This window comes from Paroedura picta, chromosome 17 (genome assembly GCF_049243985.1).
Source record: "Paroedura picta isolate Pp20150507F chromosome 17, Ppicta_v3.0, whole genome shotgun sequence".
Taxonomy (NCBI): domain Eukaryota; kingdom Metazoa; phylum Chordata; class Lepidosauria; order Squamata; family Gekkonidae; genus Paroedura; species Paroedura picta.
The window spans coordinates 21136239-21153694 of record NC_135385.1 but is presented as its reverse complement, the minus strand read 5'-3'; the positions used below and the strand labels follow the sequence as shown (position 1 = coordinate 21153694).

The 17456-nt window shown below is 47.7% G+C and overlaps 1 protein-coding gene and 1 long non-coding RNA gene across 6 annotated transcripts in view; one reads left to right on the top strand and one right to left on the bottom strand.

Moving 5' to 3' along the window:
* Positions 1–2834, bottom strand: part of LOC143827538 (uncharacterized) — a 28035-nt gene extending 25201 nt beyond the window's left edge. For both annotated transcript variants that reach the window (XR_013227345.1, XR_013227344.1), the window contains exons 1-2: positions 2698–2834; positions 1373–1446 (exon numbers count right to left, since the gene is read on the bottom strand). This is a non-coding gene — a long non-coding RNA (uncharacterized LOC143827538). The remainder of the gene's footprint in view (positions 1–1372; positions 1447–2697) is intronic.
* A 189-nt stretch (positions 2835–3023) lies between these two features.
* Positions 3024–17456, top strand: part of TTYH3 (tweety family member 3) — a 48199-nt gene continuing 33766 nt past the window's right edge. For 2 of the 4 annotated variants that reach the window (XM_077317150.1, XM_077317149.1), the window contains exons 1-2: positions 3045–3176; positions 16860–16955. In XM_077317150.1, coding sequence (XP_077173265.1) covers positions 3051–3176; positions 16860–16955 — 222 coding nt within the window. In that variant the 5' untranslated portion in view covers positions 3045–3050. Of the gene's footprint in view, positions 3177–16859; positions 16956–17456 lie in introns of all 4 variants that reach the window. The other 2 variants (XM_077317153.1, XM_077317152.1) reach the window with 1 other exon arrangement.

Below are 17456 nucleotides of genomic sequence, written 5' to 3'. Positions count from 1 at the left end.
TTCCCCCACTTTGGTCTAGATGGTTTGATGGTGGTCTATGCAAAATTGGCTAATCTTGAAGCGCTGGCTTCGTTACTATCCCCCCACCTCCACCCCCGGCTACATTGTTCTAAATGCAGCTAAAATTGCTTTTTTCCCCCTCAGTTGTTGGTTATTAACCCTGGGATATCAGGCAGCTGCAGACAAAGAGATGGGGCTTTTGTGTTAAGCAAAGAATTGCATGGAGGAGGATGACTTTGATGGGGTATAATGGTACAGAGTCCACCTTTTACAGCAGGTATTTTCTCCAGGTGAAGTCATTTCTTGCCTGGAGAGCAGCTGTAATAGTAGGATGCCTCCAGGTTGGCCTCCTGGGAGGTTGGCAACCCTAAGGAACAACCCCCTTCATCACTACCTCCCCCCCCCCCCGACCCCACTAATCTTTGCATTAGGGTTGGCAGTAAATTTGGGCTTTGCGAAAACAATGCCTGTTTGTTATCATGTTCTCTTTCTTTACGCCATCTTGAAGCTAAATCGGAGCAAACCTATTTTGACTCCTAAGAGGATATGTTTTCCTTATGTTCTGAAACAAAGGTTAATTTCACACAGGCTTGGCTGAGGGTTATTCCAGTATGGTTCTGGACGAGTTCCAGTTTTATGCTATAGTTGTGATTTGGGGATTACAGGATAAAGCACATACATTTCAGCCTGGCTACCTGGGGCCTCGCTCCAAAGACAAGTTTCAGGACATATTCCTGAAACAATGCCAAGACCGAATCCTTCACTGGATGCATCCTGCCCTTCTTCCATCACAGAACTCAAACATGTGTTTTGTTTATGTACTGACTTACTTCATTTACACCCCCACTTTTGTTCCCACAAAGTGGGACATATGGTCCCAGAGAAGTCTCCATCCAGGATCTGCTTATCTCAAGAAAATTAGGACCATTCCCACACTTCATTCCAGAGGAGAAACTATCCGCAATAGAATAACTAGATTTGAACCTGGTAGTATCTTAAGAGATCAACAAGAATTTCAGGGTGCTCCAAATCTTGTTCTCTAGTTTTCCATACACCGGCATCTGAGTGTTTTGGCAAGGGATGATGTATGTACAACCGCTCTAGTTTGGGAATTTGCTTTCAGCAAGCATGCACATAGTCCTTAAATTAATTAAATGAAAAAAGCTCTAGCTTTTTCTTCTCTCTCTGCAGGGCTGGCAACTTTTGTACAATATTGTTTTACTTCTTTTCTGCATAGCAGGTAGACTGTGGCTCAGTGGAAGAGCTTCTGCTTTGCCTGCAGAAGGGCCCTGGTTCAATCCCTGGCATCTCCAGTTAAAATGACTGGGCAGTAAGAGACCCTAGAGAGCCAGTCTGTGCAGACAATACTGACCTTGGCTTACTGATGGGCCGATTCCAGGTAAGGCAGCTCCATATGTGTGCATTTCTTCTTAGGAGTCCCAGCATCTGAAATCACAAAGAAGGCGACTGACAATGCAGCTACTGCAATGGGGTTGTACCAAAATGTGTGCTATGGTATCAGAGCCAAGGGGTAAGAGGAAAGGTTTGATCGGGTGGCGGTTATATAAATGGGTTGTTGACAGCGCACCGTCAGGGAGAGACGCCGCAGTGCAGGGGTTAAATGTCAGTCCAAGATGGTTCCATTACCTACTTGGCCATGGGGCTCAATGGGAGACCTTGAGCCAGTCCCAGTCTCAGCTTCCTTCACAGGGTCCCGATGAAGATGGGGTTTGGCGGGCAGAGAGAATCAGCAGGGTTGCAATGCAGGGATGATCGCAATAGTTGCCAAAGTAATTATGATGCCGCTGCATTGGGGTAGTGCCGCAACGCTGGACAAAGGCATTAGGGTGTACATTTCTCGGTGGGAGAAAATAGTGTCTGTGTGGGCCAATAGGATGTATGTTCCTCGGTGAGGGGACTGGTAGAGGGGCAATGGTGCATATATGGGGGTCAATGGGCTGTATGAGCAGCAACAGTGTGTATATGGAGGTCAATGGAGATGTTCCTCCATGGGGGGGGGCAATGGCGTATAGACAGGGGTCAGTGTGGTGCTGGTTCCTCAGCGAGGAGTCAGCGGGACATATATTCCTCAGTGGGGGGCAACAGTGTGTATATATGGCGGTCAATGTACTGTGCCTCTTTTTGGGGGGCAACGGTGTATATACGGGGGCCAGTGAGTGTATAGTTCTCGGTGGGGTGCCCTGGGGTGTATATGGCGGTCAATGTATGTCTTCTTTCTTTTTGGGAGACGGACAGACTATGGTGTATATATGGGTGCCAGTGGGTGTATAGTTCTCGGTGGGGTGCCCTGGGGTGCATATGGCGGTCAATGTATGTCTTCCTCTTTTTGGGAGACGGACGGACTATGGTGTATATATGGGTGCCAGTGGGTGTATAGTTCTCGGTGGGGTGCCCAGGGGTGCATATGGCGGTCAATGTATGTCTTCCTCTTTTTTGGGGGGGTGGGGGACCATGGTGTATATATGGGTGCCAGTGGGCTTATAGTTCCCGGTGGGGTGCCCTGGGGTGTCTATGGAGGGCAATGTAGGTGCTCCTCAGTTTGGGGGCAGCGGTGTGTCCACGGGGGTCAGTGGGGTGCTTATCCCTGCTGGGCCCGACCAGGCCTGCGTGGGGCGGCGGGAGAGGGGGGAGCCACAGGCCCCCTGGCCGGCCGGCCTGCCTTTCCCCGCGGCTCACCTCAGCCGAGCGCCGCTTCTCCCTCCCTGGAGCAGGGCCGGCCGCGGTGGGCGGCGCTAGGCAGGCACAGGAGCAGGAGGCGGCGGCGGCGGCGGAGGAGGAGGAGGAGGAGGCGAGGCTGTGGGCGAACAAAGAGCGGCGGCGGCGGCAGGAGGAGGAGAGCTGAGGCGGCGGCGGCCATGTGGGGCGGCCAGGCTCCGCCGGGGAGTCGCGGTGGCGGCGGCGGCGCTGAGGCGACGGGAGCGCGGCGGGCGGCTTGAGTCGAGGGAGACGGAGGCGCTCATGATGGCGGCGGCGGCGGCGTCGGCGTCGGGGCGCCTGTGAGGGGAGCCGGCGAGGGAGGGAGGGAGGCCATGGCGGCGGGCGTGAGCTACTCCCCGCCCTGGTGGGTGAGCCTCCTGCACCGCCTGCCCCACTACAGCCTCCGCTGGGAGGCCACCGGCGACGACTTCCGACCGGAGGACGCCGAATACCAGCAGGTGAGCAGCCGGCCTCCCTCCCGTCCCCTCCGGGGCTCGGGTCAGTGGCAGCCTCCCCTCCCTCCAAACTGCCCCTCGATCTGGACACGATCTGGACACGGGTCTCCCAAGGCACGTCTGAATAGCCATCGCGCCGGGCTGGGTGGTGGTTGGCTTCTTGTGCCTTCGCAGTTGCCCCGCCTCCGCCACCCTGCACAACAGCCCAAAAAGGCACATGTAAATATCAATCGGGGTTCATAATTGGGGCTGTCGGGGTGCAGCCCCCTGCTTCATCGCCCCCCTGCTCGCCGATATGCATAGGTAGATATTATTGTTCTTTTGTAATTCCGGCAGAAGGGGAAGTCTAGTGCAGCCCCATGCATCTTTTCTGCCCCCATGGGCTTCCTTGCATGTCCCAGTTCTCCCCCCTGTCTAACATACACTGGACCATCTCTTCCTCCTCTTTATCCCATATTTTTCCCATATTGATTGTTAAAAGGGTCTTTGGCTGGGCTATTCCTCCTCTTGCCTTCCCCACATTGCCCCCAATATGAACCTAACAGCCCCAAACAACCTCGATTCCTAAGAGCACTTCAGAATAAGGGGAGAATCATATCATGGTTTCCCCATTCCCCCCCCCAGCTCCCCCAAAACACTGTGTGTTTTTCTGCACATGCCCCAGTGCTCCCTGACCCTCTCCCGCTCTTTCTGAAATCTCTAATCTGAAATGACAATTTCATCCCCTTTTAAAGATGGTTCTCTCCCTGTGCGAGGCCCAGTCCATCCATTCAAAGTCCAGTGGTGCAGCCTTTCCTGGACTGCGCCACTTCCGGCTGCGGGTGGAGGGTTTGTGTGGCTGAATGCTGTCCAGGAACAAAGGCTGCCTTGAATATTAGGGAGGAAACTAGCGTACTGGGGAAAGGTCTAAGCTGGACATTTCTTCCTGATATGCTGATCCTCTGTGTAAAGGGGTCCTCTTTTGTGGAGGAGGTTCCCAGGGTATTTCTCCCCCCCCCCCCAGCCATGCAGTCAGGAAATGTTTTTGCCATTTGACAAGTGGTTTAGGAGAGATTGCAATGAACTGTTTTTACACATTAACTTCTCACGTGTTTTGTAGTAACCACATATTTTTACTTAATTTATAATTATCTTTCTCCTACCCACCCATTTAGGTTAAAGAGACACTTTGTTTGCCTTCTTGATATCTTCTCCCCCCCCCATCTTCTCCCCCCTCATCTCCAGATTTGAAGGTGGGGAGAAGGAACAGAGCATTTATTTATTCCTTTGCTTGGTTGTTCATGCAGGCAGGCTTCTGGGCCGTGAGATCTATTCCCTTCTCCTCTTCCAGAGAAGTCTCTTGCTGGGAAAGTTACTGCTGAGAACCAAAAGGGGAGGAAGATGAGCAACCCCTGCCCCCATTTAATCACGTCCACAGAAAATAATTTAGGGAGGTTGTGGGAATGCACCCCCTCGTGGTTTCCCACCTCTCCAGATGGAGGTTGGGGGCGATTTGCAGAGAAGTTTCCATTCCCCATTCCATCTTTGCAAGGTTTTTGGAGGTAAGAGGGTGGCAGAGGAGGAATTTGAATATGGAGGTGGGTTAGGACTTTGATAGCCCCCCCCCTTCCCCCAGCTCAGGATGAAGGCAAGTCAGTGTTGTATTGAGGCATCCTAAATGCCTCAGATGAGAAGTAGAATGGAGAGGAAACCCTTCCATATTTATTTCTCCTTTCCCTTGATCTCCCCCCCCCCCAAGCTTTTGAAGTGCTTGATGTCAATCTTGGGTAGCGATTAAGTTCACTTTGTTTGGGGGGATCCTTTCATCAATGGGTGACCCCCCCCCATGTCCATGCTCACTTTTGAGAGGGAGAGAGCTGCATTCTGCTATTATGAAAATGGATGACTTAATGCCTTACAGCTATATTGAGGTTGAATTTGCAGCGCTAACGGGCCTTAAAGGCACTAACGGAAGGGCTCCTCCATGTCTAAGCCTGCTCTTGGTTTTTTATGAAAACGCCAGTGAGTGGCATTTCCAGATATCTTTGTTTAGTGCATCTGGGCTAATGATTGCCTTGTTTTCCCCAAATCTTGAAAAATAACATTTTGCATCTCTCGGAACACTTGTTTAGACAGGATGCAGCAGCAGTATCCGGTGTCTCCATGCTGCTGTCCTAAATTTTCTTTCCTGTAAAAGAAGCACTCCTTAAAACACATCTCCTTTCGGCCCATGAAGAAATCTATATGCTTCTCAGATCCAAGCTGCTGGTGGCTTTCCTTTCTTAAACGAATCCCTTTGTTGCAAAATGTTGCATGTTACACAATGATCTCAGTTGTGAGAGCTGGTGTGGGCCTGGAGGTTCTCTTGTTTATCTTGCCTCTTCTTACGTAAGAATCGCCAGCATCCCTAAGGAGTGTGCTTGATAAAACCAGCCCTGGTTCTTCTGTTTTGGTTGTGCAAGGTCTCTTTGTGATGTTTGTCAACTCAGGAGTGTTTGTAGATGCACACCTAGCAGCAGGCTGACGAACAATAGGAGACTTTCAAAGATCAAGGTCTGAAGAATCAAGGGGAGATTAAATATGCTGCGTCTGTAAAGTAGGGGATGCAGCCATCAAAGATGCCGTGGCTTTCTCAAACCGTGCATGATGAAATCGCTCGCTTGACAATTCCTTTCTACGTGCTTCCCCTGTGGTGAATGAAAACCCAGGCTTCGGCCCGTTCTTTTCTTGGCGCCTTGCATCCTTGACTTGGTCTGGTTTGAAGAGAATTATTCCTGACAGAGACACGGGGTATTTTTGTAGGGGTAGCAAGCGTGATAAGTCAAGGGAAGAGAGGGGCAGGTTATGGCAACAGGAGCAGATGGCCTCTGCCAGCGTCCTGGTCTTGAGGCTCAGTTGCTAAGGTAGTGGCGAATGCAATGCAACCCAGGCGCACTAAACATTTCTAATAAGGTTTCTGCTATAGAGAGACATGGTAGCTGAGCTGGACTTTATTTGAGGTTGGCTGTTGCAGGCTGTTGCCTTAGTAAGAGAACCCCCCTGCTTCCTGCTTGCTTTGTTGGGTCACTGTTGACTGCAGCTTGGCAGCAGTTGTCACATGCAATGTAGTTTTGTTAAAGGCAGTGCTAGCTTGAGTGTCTACAGTGGTGGATATAATTGTAGTGGAAAACCACAGCTGATGGGTGTCTTCAGAAGTCGGCGTGTAGCGCGTGCGGTTTAGTATTGCTTCCTGAGGAGGAATGGGTCTACTCTGGCCAGCGGGCCCTGTCCCACCCTGCCCTCCAAGGTTTTCCTAACACCTGAAGCAGCTTTTATTTCCTGGGTAACCCACTGCCACCACCTGACTTTTTAAGGAATTACAAAGGAAGGTCAGGACTGAACTTCCCTTCTCAGATCTGAGGGCTTGCCTCTCTGTCGCCCACTGCCCAGTGTCTAGTCACCACGGGTACAGTTTACTGACTTGTGCATCCCTGGAAGAATAGCTGCTTGACAATTACTGGCCTTTCCCCTGGTGTTCCTTATACAATAGCCTGTCCGAGATAGTGGAGGTCTGTGTGGTACAGAGAACTACGACCAGCATCAAAAGTTATAAAGTTATAAAGAAAGCTTAAGGAGGTGGCAGGTGACAGTGGATGAGCAATTGGGATGTGAGTGTCCTGCATAGTGCAGGGGGTTGGACTAGATGACCCAGGAGGTCCCTTCCAACTCTATGATTCTATGATGCTAAGTATTTATTCAAAGGAAAATGTTTTAGCACAACACCAGATTGAGCAAGGGATTAACAAGAAATGAGTAAAACAAGAATCCCTCTGTCCCTCTCCCTATATGTGGGATGTTAAAAGTACAACAGTTTCTTTAGCTTAGGAAGTTATACATCTCTGCAGATTTCCGATTACTTTCATGCTCCCTTCACCTGCCTAGGTGAGCACATGGTCCATGGCTGCCTCCTCCTGACCTCAGTTAAGCATTCTGTCTGCTCTGATGGACTCAGAACCAAATATACTTTCCTCTGTCTTCTGGGATGGGGGTCAGTATAGGATACACAGCTGACTTTTTGGAGACTCTTAGGGTGAGCCTGATACGATTCCTTTCTCTTTGCTTTCCCATGGCTGGATCAAGCATACCCCACTGCCATGCGCTTTGTTGCCTTAGCATATATATCTTGGCTTTGCCACCTGAGAAGCTAGGAACAAATGTTGACAGTGGAAACCAAAAAAACTGCTTAAAACAAACGAACATGTATTGTTTGGGTAGAAGCCATCTCTTAAAATTGCGCTGAGATTAACTGCGTGTTGTTTTTCAGTGTTATAAAGTTCATCTTGATTTCCCAGAGTTTTTCTGCTGAAAGAAGCTCTGACTCACAACAACTTCTTTCTGGAATAAGCTTTGTTTTCCCTTAAGGTGTCACCGGACTCCTGTTTTATTTTGCTGCTCCAGACTAACCCATCTGGAATTGTAGCCTACTGCGTACTGACAAAGTCAGCCAAACTTAATATAATTTAGAAGACATTGTATATGGCTACAGTGTACATAAGAACGCTTTGGATAGCTTATACAAAGATCTTTATACTGGCAAGTCAGAGTTAGATAGAATATACTTGTCATGCTTATGGTCCAGGTTCAGTGCCCACCATGGCCATCTAAATTAATAGTCCTGGGAGTGTATTACATTGTAAAAGTCAAATACAGTCAATAGCTTGGGGCATCTAGTCTGACAGTGCGATAGAGTTTGGATTGCAGAAATCGGAAAACAAGCATAAGCATTTAAACATGACAAATGGTGCAGAAATTACATAGTAGAAGCATACATGCAACAACAGATGCCAAACAGTATTATAATTTACAGTCTGGACCAATTTTCTGAACCGTTTCATTACAGTAAAGCCCAAGAGCCAGCTTGGGTTTCTAATCTAAAGAGCCAGGTTTGATTCCCTGCTCCTCCACACGCAGCCAGCTGAGTGTCCTTGGGCTAGTCACAGTCCTGGTAGAGCTGTTCTCACAGTTCTGTCAGAGCTTTCTCAGCCTCACCTACCTGACAGGGTGTCTGTTGTGGGGAGAGGAAGGGAAGGCAATCGTTGCAGGCCCAGCTGGCTTTTTCCTAAGCTTTGCAGTTAGGTTGCTGCCTTTCTAGTGCAGTGCCCCTGCATCACAGGCACTGTGACCATGCCTCAGCAGAGAAAGTCACATGAATGGGTTGATTTCGTCCCTCTCTAGGGTAATGCCTGCAGAAGGCCCCACTCGAACAAGCTAAGGGGTCATGGCAGAGTATAGGGGGAAAAGGTGGTCCTGAAGATTTGATGGACCAAGCCCATCAAGGGCTCTGAAATTCTGAGCCAATCCATAGAACTAAATCTGATGATTGATGGGCACCCAGTGAAGTGACTGCGGCGTGGGAGTAATATGCATGCTCCATTTAGCTGCTGATAATAGCCAAGCTGAGGCGTTCTCTGCCATTTGGAGTCTCTGAACAGTCTTCAAGCAGAGATCTATGCAGAGTGCATTACAGTAGTCCAGTCCCAATGTTACCATGGCATAGATCCTGGTGGCTGTGTCAAGGGGAGGTGGTGGAGTTCTTGCAGGCTAGCTGAGCTGTAAGAAAGCATTGAGGAAGAAGTGCCGGAAAAACTTGCCTGAAATGTCAACGCGGACAAGTTTATAGAGCCAGATGGGCCAATGGTTTTTCCCAACCAATAGCAGCTTCATATTCTCGTATTCTGCAGAATATTTTATCAGACAAGCCTTCTTTTCCACAGCCTCTGCCTCTTTTCCACTTTGGCGTGAATCATGTGAGTAGGGAAGGGTTTATCTCGAGTGATAACAGCTCTTTCCCAGCGGTGTCTCTGAGTCATCCTTGTACAGCTTCTTGCTTTAAGAGTGAATCATAAACCTGAAGCAAAGGAATCGAAGAGGGCACGTAGCCAGCGTTTGACAATCTGGGGCCAACACAAAAAAAATCTGTAGGAGGGCAGCCACATGGATCCCATCCCACAAGCCCCCAGCACAGGATGTCAGAACTCAACGGGGTGGCAGTGAGGGTGGCGCCCACAACGAAATCTGGACCAAAATGTGGAGACTTTTATTAGCTGCGGTGAATTGCTCCCAGCTGACTTGTAGAGCTGTTCCGAGGCTCCCTTCAGGCAGAATTGTTCTCTGGTAGACATTTTCAGCCCGGAAAACCAAGCAAGCAAGCAAAGAAACCTACAGGGGATGATGGCCTTTGCTAGTGTCATAATTTAGGAGTGATTGTTGCTTGCGACCAAGTGTTCCTTTTCCTAGCAGCAGTGAAAAACAGAAGTCCTAGCAAGTGGCTGTTTCCATATTTCATTCTAATGGTGTGTTTTATCTTCGGCCCCGGTGCTGCTCGGATAGTTGGTGTCTTATAAATCCGTAAAGCTAATTGGGGGGGGGGGGGAGCAGGCCATTCTACTCTTTTCGGTTCAGCAGGGCCTTTTTGTGTAAACAGCCTTTTGTTTCTTGGGATCAGAGAGAGCATCAGTTGGCCCTGAATTTGAGGAAGGAAGGCCTGTCCACCACTATAAAATTCTGTTCATTGCACAGCTATACCTGATTAGTTCTAGAATGGGCCTAGTTCAAAACAAAGCTTTTTCAAACCTGTAGGTGGCCTCATGGATGTCTTTTCCATTTACAGTAGCTGATAAACTATGATTGGTTGTTTCCTAGTGTAGTCAAACAGCTAGAAAGATTTCTAACATCCCCCCTTCATTCTGGACATGGTGACTTATCCTTTATTTTGTAGATGACAGCTGACACACTCTTTACAGTGACCATCGCATCTTCTCAGATTAACCTGCCTCACAGGGTTGTTGTTTGGATAAAACAGAGTGCAGGAGAATGCTGTAAGCTGCTTTGGGTCCCTGTGAGGGGAAGGCAGGATATAAGGGTATGGTACAAATTGTATCAGACTTTGGAGGGAGGAAGGGAGGGATTGCAAAGGCATCAATGAATCTTCATTTCTGATAGTTGCCTGGTTTCACATTTGCGAGGAGATCATTTATGGAAAGTTATGACTGTTGGAATGTGAATTTCTAGCCTCTGGTTTACACTTTACTGGTGTTTCCTGCTCACGTTGCTTTTCTACCCAATTTTCCAGCAGGAAATGACGTTCCGCCTTTGTCAACAAATGTTGGGGCCTGATACACGTCATCTTATTCTTGGGAAAGTGGCAGGAATGAAGCCTGTTGCTAGAAATGGACCGCGTTGGAAAGAAGAAGAAGAAAAACTTTGGGAAACTCATTCAAGTTCGGGCAGATACTAGCTTGGAATATCTATAAGAGCCATCCTATGCAGAATCAAATTTATTTATTTATTTATTTAGATTTATATACCGCCCTCCCCGAAGGCTCCAATGCTGTTGGAGCCTGTTAGTTTAAGGAGACGGGGTTTAATTCTGCACAGAATGGCACCGTTAGCCTTCTGCAAGCACTTATGGAGCATAGATCGAAGGAAGTGGGGGCACCGATAAATTAATGAAACATGGTACCGTTTCACCTGCTTCAAGAGACACTGCACTTCTATGCACTGGAATAATCTCTTGAGAGCTGTGGGAAGCTTAAGATTGCAGTTCAGGGTGAGCTAATGAGAAAAGGAGTCGTCTGCATGCGTCTTGTCTGTTTTTAAAACTGCAATTGGCAATATAAATAGGTACTTTAAAAGCAAGGGTGAGGTGCAGTTGGTACCTGGAAATTTAACTCTTTGGTGGTCTCATTCCAGGAGACCTGGCATTTTGCAAACTGCAGCCCACATTTATTTATATTTAAACCTTTGTTATGCTGGGTTTCCACCTGCAGAAGTATTTGCAGGCCACAGGCCTGTGTGTGCTTCCTACACGCAAGGTCCTTGTTTTGATCTGTACTTTTGTACGTTTGTACTTTTCAAGTTGCCCCCCCCATTAAGATTCAATTTGGACTCTTTAAGTTCATACCAAATTGGAGAATCTTTCTTATATTTCACTTGGGGGGGGGAAATATGGCGGAGCAAGAAAGCTGCCAAAGTGGTTTAACTTTACTTGTTTGCAGGAGCAGAAAAAGGGCATAGTGCTGTTCATTCTCCCCCCTTCCATTCTCCCAAACACACACACACACACACACACACACAGTTTCTAGAAGGGCTAAGAAAGTCGAGAGTGACGGAATTTATGAAATACAAGCTGTGCTTTGGTAGGAATCTGTTTTCAATTTTTGCCTGGCCTCTCGGATACTCAAAAACTGAACTCTGATTGTTAAGCCGTGGGGTGGGGGTTGTGGAGCGGGGATTCTGAGTCTGTAAAAGCACCAAGTCAGCACATTATGGAATCTTTTATCTGACTGCTCTGTATTCAAAGGGGTCCTTATGACAGCATCAGAAGGCTTTTGTGTCCAGCTGTCTGACATGCAGTGACCGGGTTTGATCCAGCTGTCACTTGTTAGAGGACAGCGCCTGTGACATGTCGGAATGCGATAGAGTCTGCCTTGGCTTGTTTCTGAAGTCTTTTAATACATTTTTTAATTTTAATCTTCAAAGTCGGTGGGGATCGAACCTGGACGAAAAACAGGTGGTTGGGATATAATTTCAGATACCTGCCAGTCTTGGTTTGCTCTGTTCCCATTACCTTTTGGGTTTCATCACCAGAAAAACTGGACTTCATCAAACCAGTGAGTGGGAAGAATGGGATTTTCCTGTGGGGGAGGGGAAACAGGGACTTTTGGGTTCAGTGAAACGTTCCCCCTCCCGTTCAAACTGTTCTGTGTTTAGGAGAAGTCAAGTGAAAGCTCTGAGCTGGCTGTGATCCAAGGAAAATACTGGATGCATGATGGAATGTGCGTTTTCCGTAAAACACCCTGAATTGTTAGTTGGATTTAGTATCTGTGAGGTACCCAGAGACAGTCCATTGAAAAATCAGAGTCACTTCTCTAAGCCTGTGAGAACTCATTAAGAACATAAGAAGAGTCTGGTGGAGTTGGACCAGCATCTATTTAGTCCAGTTTCACCAAGAAGCTCACCAGTTGTCTTAGAAGGCCAAATTAACAGGGCATAGTGGCCAAGGCCTTAACCCTGATATTGCCCCCTAGCACCCGTACTCATCAATTGGCCTCAATATATGGAATTTCCCTTTATTCACCAAGGCCCTTTTGGGCCAAACTGTGGAATAAAGGCCTGTGGATTATTTGCAACCCTGAAGTAGGAGAGGTAGATGAAGGCAAGCTTTCTTGCACCTTTCTGTGTATTTTGGCATCCTCCCCTCCAAATTCTATGCAGAGGAATATCCGGTGGCCAGAATAAGTTATGCAACGTAAGCTCTTGCAGACTGTTATGCAAATATGTACTTAACAGGTATATGATTTCAGAGAATTTGACAGGCATTAGGAGAGCGAAGGATATGGAACTGGGCACAGCCAATTCCAGCCTGTGCACAGGCAAGCAGTGGGAACAGAGGAGCTGATACCTGATCTTTCTTACTTCTCGTAGGCTGCCAAAGCTGTAGGCCAGGACCCGAACGGAAGCTTGGAGGGAGATCTGTGGTGTGTTTCCATCACTTTGAATGGCGGTTTCAATTAAGTGACCGTCACCGGAAGGACATGAAACAATTGAAAATATTAACCGGGTTTGGGGTTAGAATCATAGAATCCTAGAATCATAGAGTTGGAAGGGCCATAGAGGCCATCTAGTCCAACCCCCTGCTCAACGCACTATCAGCCCTAAGCATCCTAAAGCAACGGGCTGCCGTTGCAGTTCGGCTAGAATTATAGCGAAGAGCATAAAGTCGTCAGAGAGGAGACGTGTACAGCTTCCATTAGCCAATATGAAATTGAACACGGTGGATAGTCAAGGATTTAATAAAACAGGTTCTTGTGTGACAAAGATCTCCCCCTGGAGATGTACTTTCTCTTTTTAATGAACTCTGGTTCTGCAGTGCAGCTATGTCACACTCTCCCCCCCCCTCCTCTTTTTAAAGCTAGTTTGGGTATGGCTGCTTCACCACAGCTAAAGATTAGGAAGACCCCAAAAATAGCCTTTTTTTCCTAGTGCCTACTAAGAGTTCTCGAATCAAACAGTGAAGCGGGGAATGATCTTGTGCAGACTCTTGGAGGGAGGACTCTAAAGAAGCTGGCTTCACCTTCCATTACAGTAAATGTCAGAAAAAGGAAATGGTACAGTGGGGAAGTGAAAAGTATCATTATGCTTGTGCTGTTTCACAACACGAACTCCAGGCGTGGTTGTTGATGTCAGCATTACGGTCTACATCAGTGGTGGATCAAAAGTGCACCAAAAGTTCATCGCTGGACCGCCTGGTGCCTGTTATTTGCTGAGGTTCTTGCACAAAATTCTGGGTTCAATGCATCCAGCAAGGTGCATGCTCTGTTCTTAAACAGGTGTGCAGGCTCTCTTAAAATCAGGTTCTTTTCTATGGTAAGAGAATCAGGGTTTGTCTAAGTCTGTTTTAATCCTGCTGTTCCTTCAAAGGGCTCAGAGGGGTATCTATGACGTCCTTTCTTATTTTATCCTCACAATGGTTGTCATTGATAGGTCAGCCTTTGGGAGAGTGACTGGTCCCAAGCTGCCACTTGGATTGACTTTACCTATCCTGATATTGGACGCAAACATGCACGGTCTCTTAAATTGACCTCATCTTACACGGTTTTAGCTATATCGTTTTACTGTTGAATGGCAGTGACTGTAGAACTTTACTGTTCGCCTCCCTGAGACAACGAGTCCAAGAGGGAGTGGCATATAAATCAAATTATTATAATAATAATAATACATTAATAAAATAGACAAGCCCCTAAACTTAGCAAGTATCAATGAGAAAAGTGAATATACCTGGGCCTTGGCTGAAATCTTAGAATGAATGCAGAGAAGCTGGTTGCGTTTGCCTGGAAAGCACATCTCAGATTTGTGCATCTACGATGAGTGTGTTTTCCTTCCGACAACCCAGCAATTAGTGGTTTGGCTGTTGGGGCCTTTTTTATACCATTGCGGGATAGGAATCTGGGATTACATGAAATGTATTGGCAGCCAGGGCAAAGTAGCGTGGATGTAAATTTGAGTTTGTGCTCACTGCCTTCTCCACATCAAATGGTGCCCCTCATGTGTTAGAGTAGGGGTAGTCAACCTGTGGTCCTCCACATGTTCATGAACTACAATTCCCACAAGCCCCTGCCAGCAAACGCTGGCAGGGGCTTGTGGGAATTGTAGTCCATGGACACCTGGAGGACCACAGGTTGACTACCCCTGTGTTAGAGTACAAATCTAAGACGATTAAGGTGAACCTACTTGTCGAATTTGCTGCTGGAGGATGTAGCGATCTAAGATAGATTCATGGAGGGAAGCCTCTAAATCCCAGAGCCAGGAGGCAACATCAGGGGACATCCTCAGCCTCTGTTTTTGGCCATCCAGAGGAACTGTTTGGCCTCTGTGTGAGATAGGAAGCTAGACTAGATGCGCCACTGGTCTGACCCCACAGGGTTCTTCTGCTTAACCTGTACAGATTTCTGATCTGTTCTGATAAAGAATAACTTCTCAAGACTAGGGAAGCTTTGCAGGAGAATAACAGAGCGTCCCAAACATGTACAGGAAACATACTATCGTGCAAACATACTATGCTGAAAAACTGTTACCTGTATAAAAGGGCTCAATGACTTTTCCGGATGGAATCTTGCTCCCGATGAAATCCAGCGTGGATTGCCACTGACCCTGAGCAGAGACCTATGCAGAGAGGAGGGAACTCCTCTGGGCCGGGATCTGGGCACATCTCATACTACTTTAAGAAGAACCAACATGAAATCTTCAGCGGAAGGATTTTTGTGTCCCAGCCCCATCTTACCTCATGCCTGCACCAACCTGCTAATTATTCTAGCGGTGCTAGCATGAGGTATTTTGAGAGGCATGAGCTGTGTTCCTAAAAATACCTCCTGCATTGGAAGAAGCACTTCTAGATGCTGGCGTGCCCAGCTCTCTTCTCTTAAGGGTATGTGGAGGAAGTTGCGTGTGTACTATGGGGAGGTCAGCCTGTCGCCATGCAAGATTCTGACCCGTCATGTGAAGAGGCCTTTCCCTCTGTCGTATTTCCCCATAGTTGATTCAGCCAGGTTTACATTTAAAAGGCGATGCTTAACGGTAGCATTCTGTTTCATTTTGTACTGCCAATGGATTAATTAAGAAACCCTGCATCTTCTACCTCCAAGTTGTCAGAGAGTGAGTTCTTCTCTCCTGCAGAGACAGAACCAAGCAGATGCTGTACAATGCATGAGACACATGGCTCTCCATGCTAGGTGCCTGTGGGCGAGGAGGGCTGCATGGCCTAGGTGCTTGGTGCTGCAAAGGGTGAGTTGTTAATGAGCCTTTAGCACCCTGTGCTGCCTGGCAATTTAAAAATGATTCATGGTTATAGTTCCCTGCACCCCATTCGGCTCATGCTCACCTATGCTTTCTTTCTGGAATCCCCTTTAGGTTAAAACCACACTTGCAGCTTCGGTAACAAATACCAGTAAGATTTTCCACTGCTCCACAGTGTGGGTGAAATCTTATTTTATAATTAGGCACATAGCACGGAGAGCCATGTGTTTCATGCGTTGTGCAGCATCTGCTCGCTGCTGCGTTTTCCTCTTTCTCGGCGCAAGGGAAGAACTCTCTCTCTGACAACCATAGGGAATGCAGCCAACTGTTCGCCATTGCCCAGATGTGCTTTAGGGCTGGGGGCGTGTTCTGTTTATGCGTGCAAGCAAAGGGTCTGGTACGTAATGTATGTTCTTTTTAAAAAAACGGTGGGGGGGGGGAGTGGAGAAGACCTTCTAGCCCTGATGCTTGTAGGGGAAAGTCCTTTAGACCAGGGGTAGTCAACCTGTGGTCCTCCAGATGTCCATGGACTACAATTCCCATGAGCCCCTGGCAGCGTTTGCCTACCCCTGCTTTAGAATCTAAAGCAGCCTTTTTCAACCTTCTGTCCGTGGAGGCACCCCGGAAGTGATGCCAGCTGGCCACGCCTCCCTCCCCTCCCTGGAAGTTACATGTCACCAGAAGAGAGCTTTATTTACATGTGCAGTATACCGAATGGCAAACCTTGACTGAACTAAACAACGAAGCATTCATCTCAGCTGTCTGCTCAAGATATGGGATTGAGCTAATTGTTGCTGCTTCCCACTCTTGGTGTTTAGGGTATTATAATGGGAAACAGATGCGTTTTCTTTCGGTAATGTACAGCATCTTCCCTGCCTCCCAAGACAGGTTTTTAAAAATTCAAGGGAGTTTTTCGATGTTATTTACTTCTGCCACACACACACACGCTACCCCGAAGCTCACCAGGGGCCTTCCACAGCCTAGGGACTGGTCGTGGGATGGACTGTGAATTGAAGCTAGCCACTAGGCCTACCATTTCAGTTATGCACTTGGGGCTCCTTAGAGCACCTGGAATCCTGATGTTTGGGCAGGGAAGCAAAACACAAATGCTACACTGTTTATAATTTAGAAGGCCAGTCTTGGTTGCCCCTGCTGTTTTGCGCTGTGCCAAATAAAAAGCAGGTTTGGTATTCTCTTAGATGAGAAAAATATCCATCTGTTAGTAGCTATTCTTAGAAAATAATATGGTTTTTTCAAAAAGGAAGTAACTCCTGCAGATGTTCTGGCTTGCTTTAGACTGTTCAAGCGCTCCCTGGGTGAGACTCTCTCTTCCTCATGCTTTCACAGTTTATTCAGAATATTTTTTTTTCTTAGAGGCCCACGCAGTATGTGCCTTTTGTTGTGACTACGGATGTGAATCTGCCATGTGCTGAATTTGGTCTGCCAGGGTCAGCATTGCCCGTCAGGCTGGTAAGCGACTCTCCAAGATCTCAGCTAGAGAACTTTCACATCACATTCTGCTTGGCCCCTTTGATGAGGATTGAACCTGGGACCTTCTGCATGCCAAGCAGACACTCTGCCACAAATCCACAAGCCCCTCTTTGGGTGTCAAACAGCAGTTCTGCAGTTGGGCGGAACCTAAGTGTGCCTTTCCCCTGTCGCTCTGCATTTAGAAACCATAACTTTTAAGTGTTTATGGTTCATTCCAGAACCCCATTCCTAAGAAAGAATCTGTGTCCTGGCTGGACATAACGGTCTCACTTTCATGGTGCTAGGTGGATGCTTGAAGGAGAAAGAAAATCCAGGCCCACTGCACAGTCAGCCAGAAAGATCTAATCCATGTCGAGATCTCTGAGGTTCCCACAGACGGCCTTTTTAAAAGTCAATTAGTTGCCCTTGGCAGGGCCTGGAGTACCGGAATGTGGTTAATGAGGCTCGGAGTCTTGTCAAGGATTCAGAAACGGCTGTCTG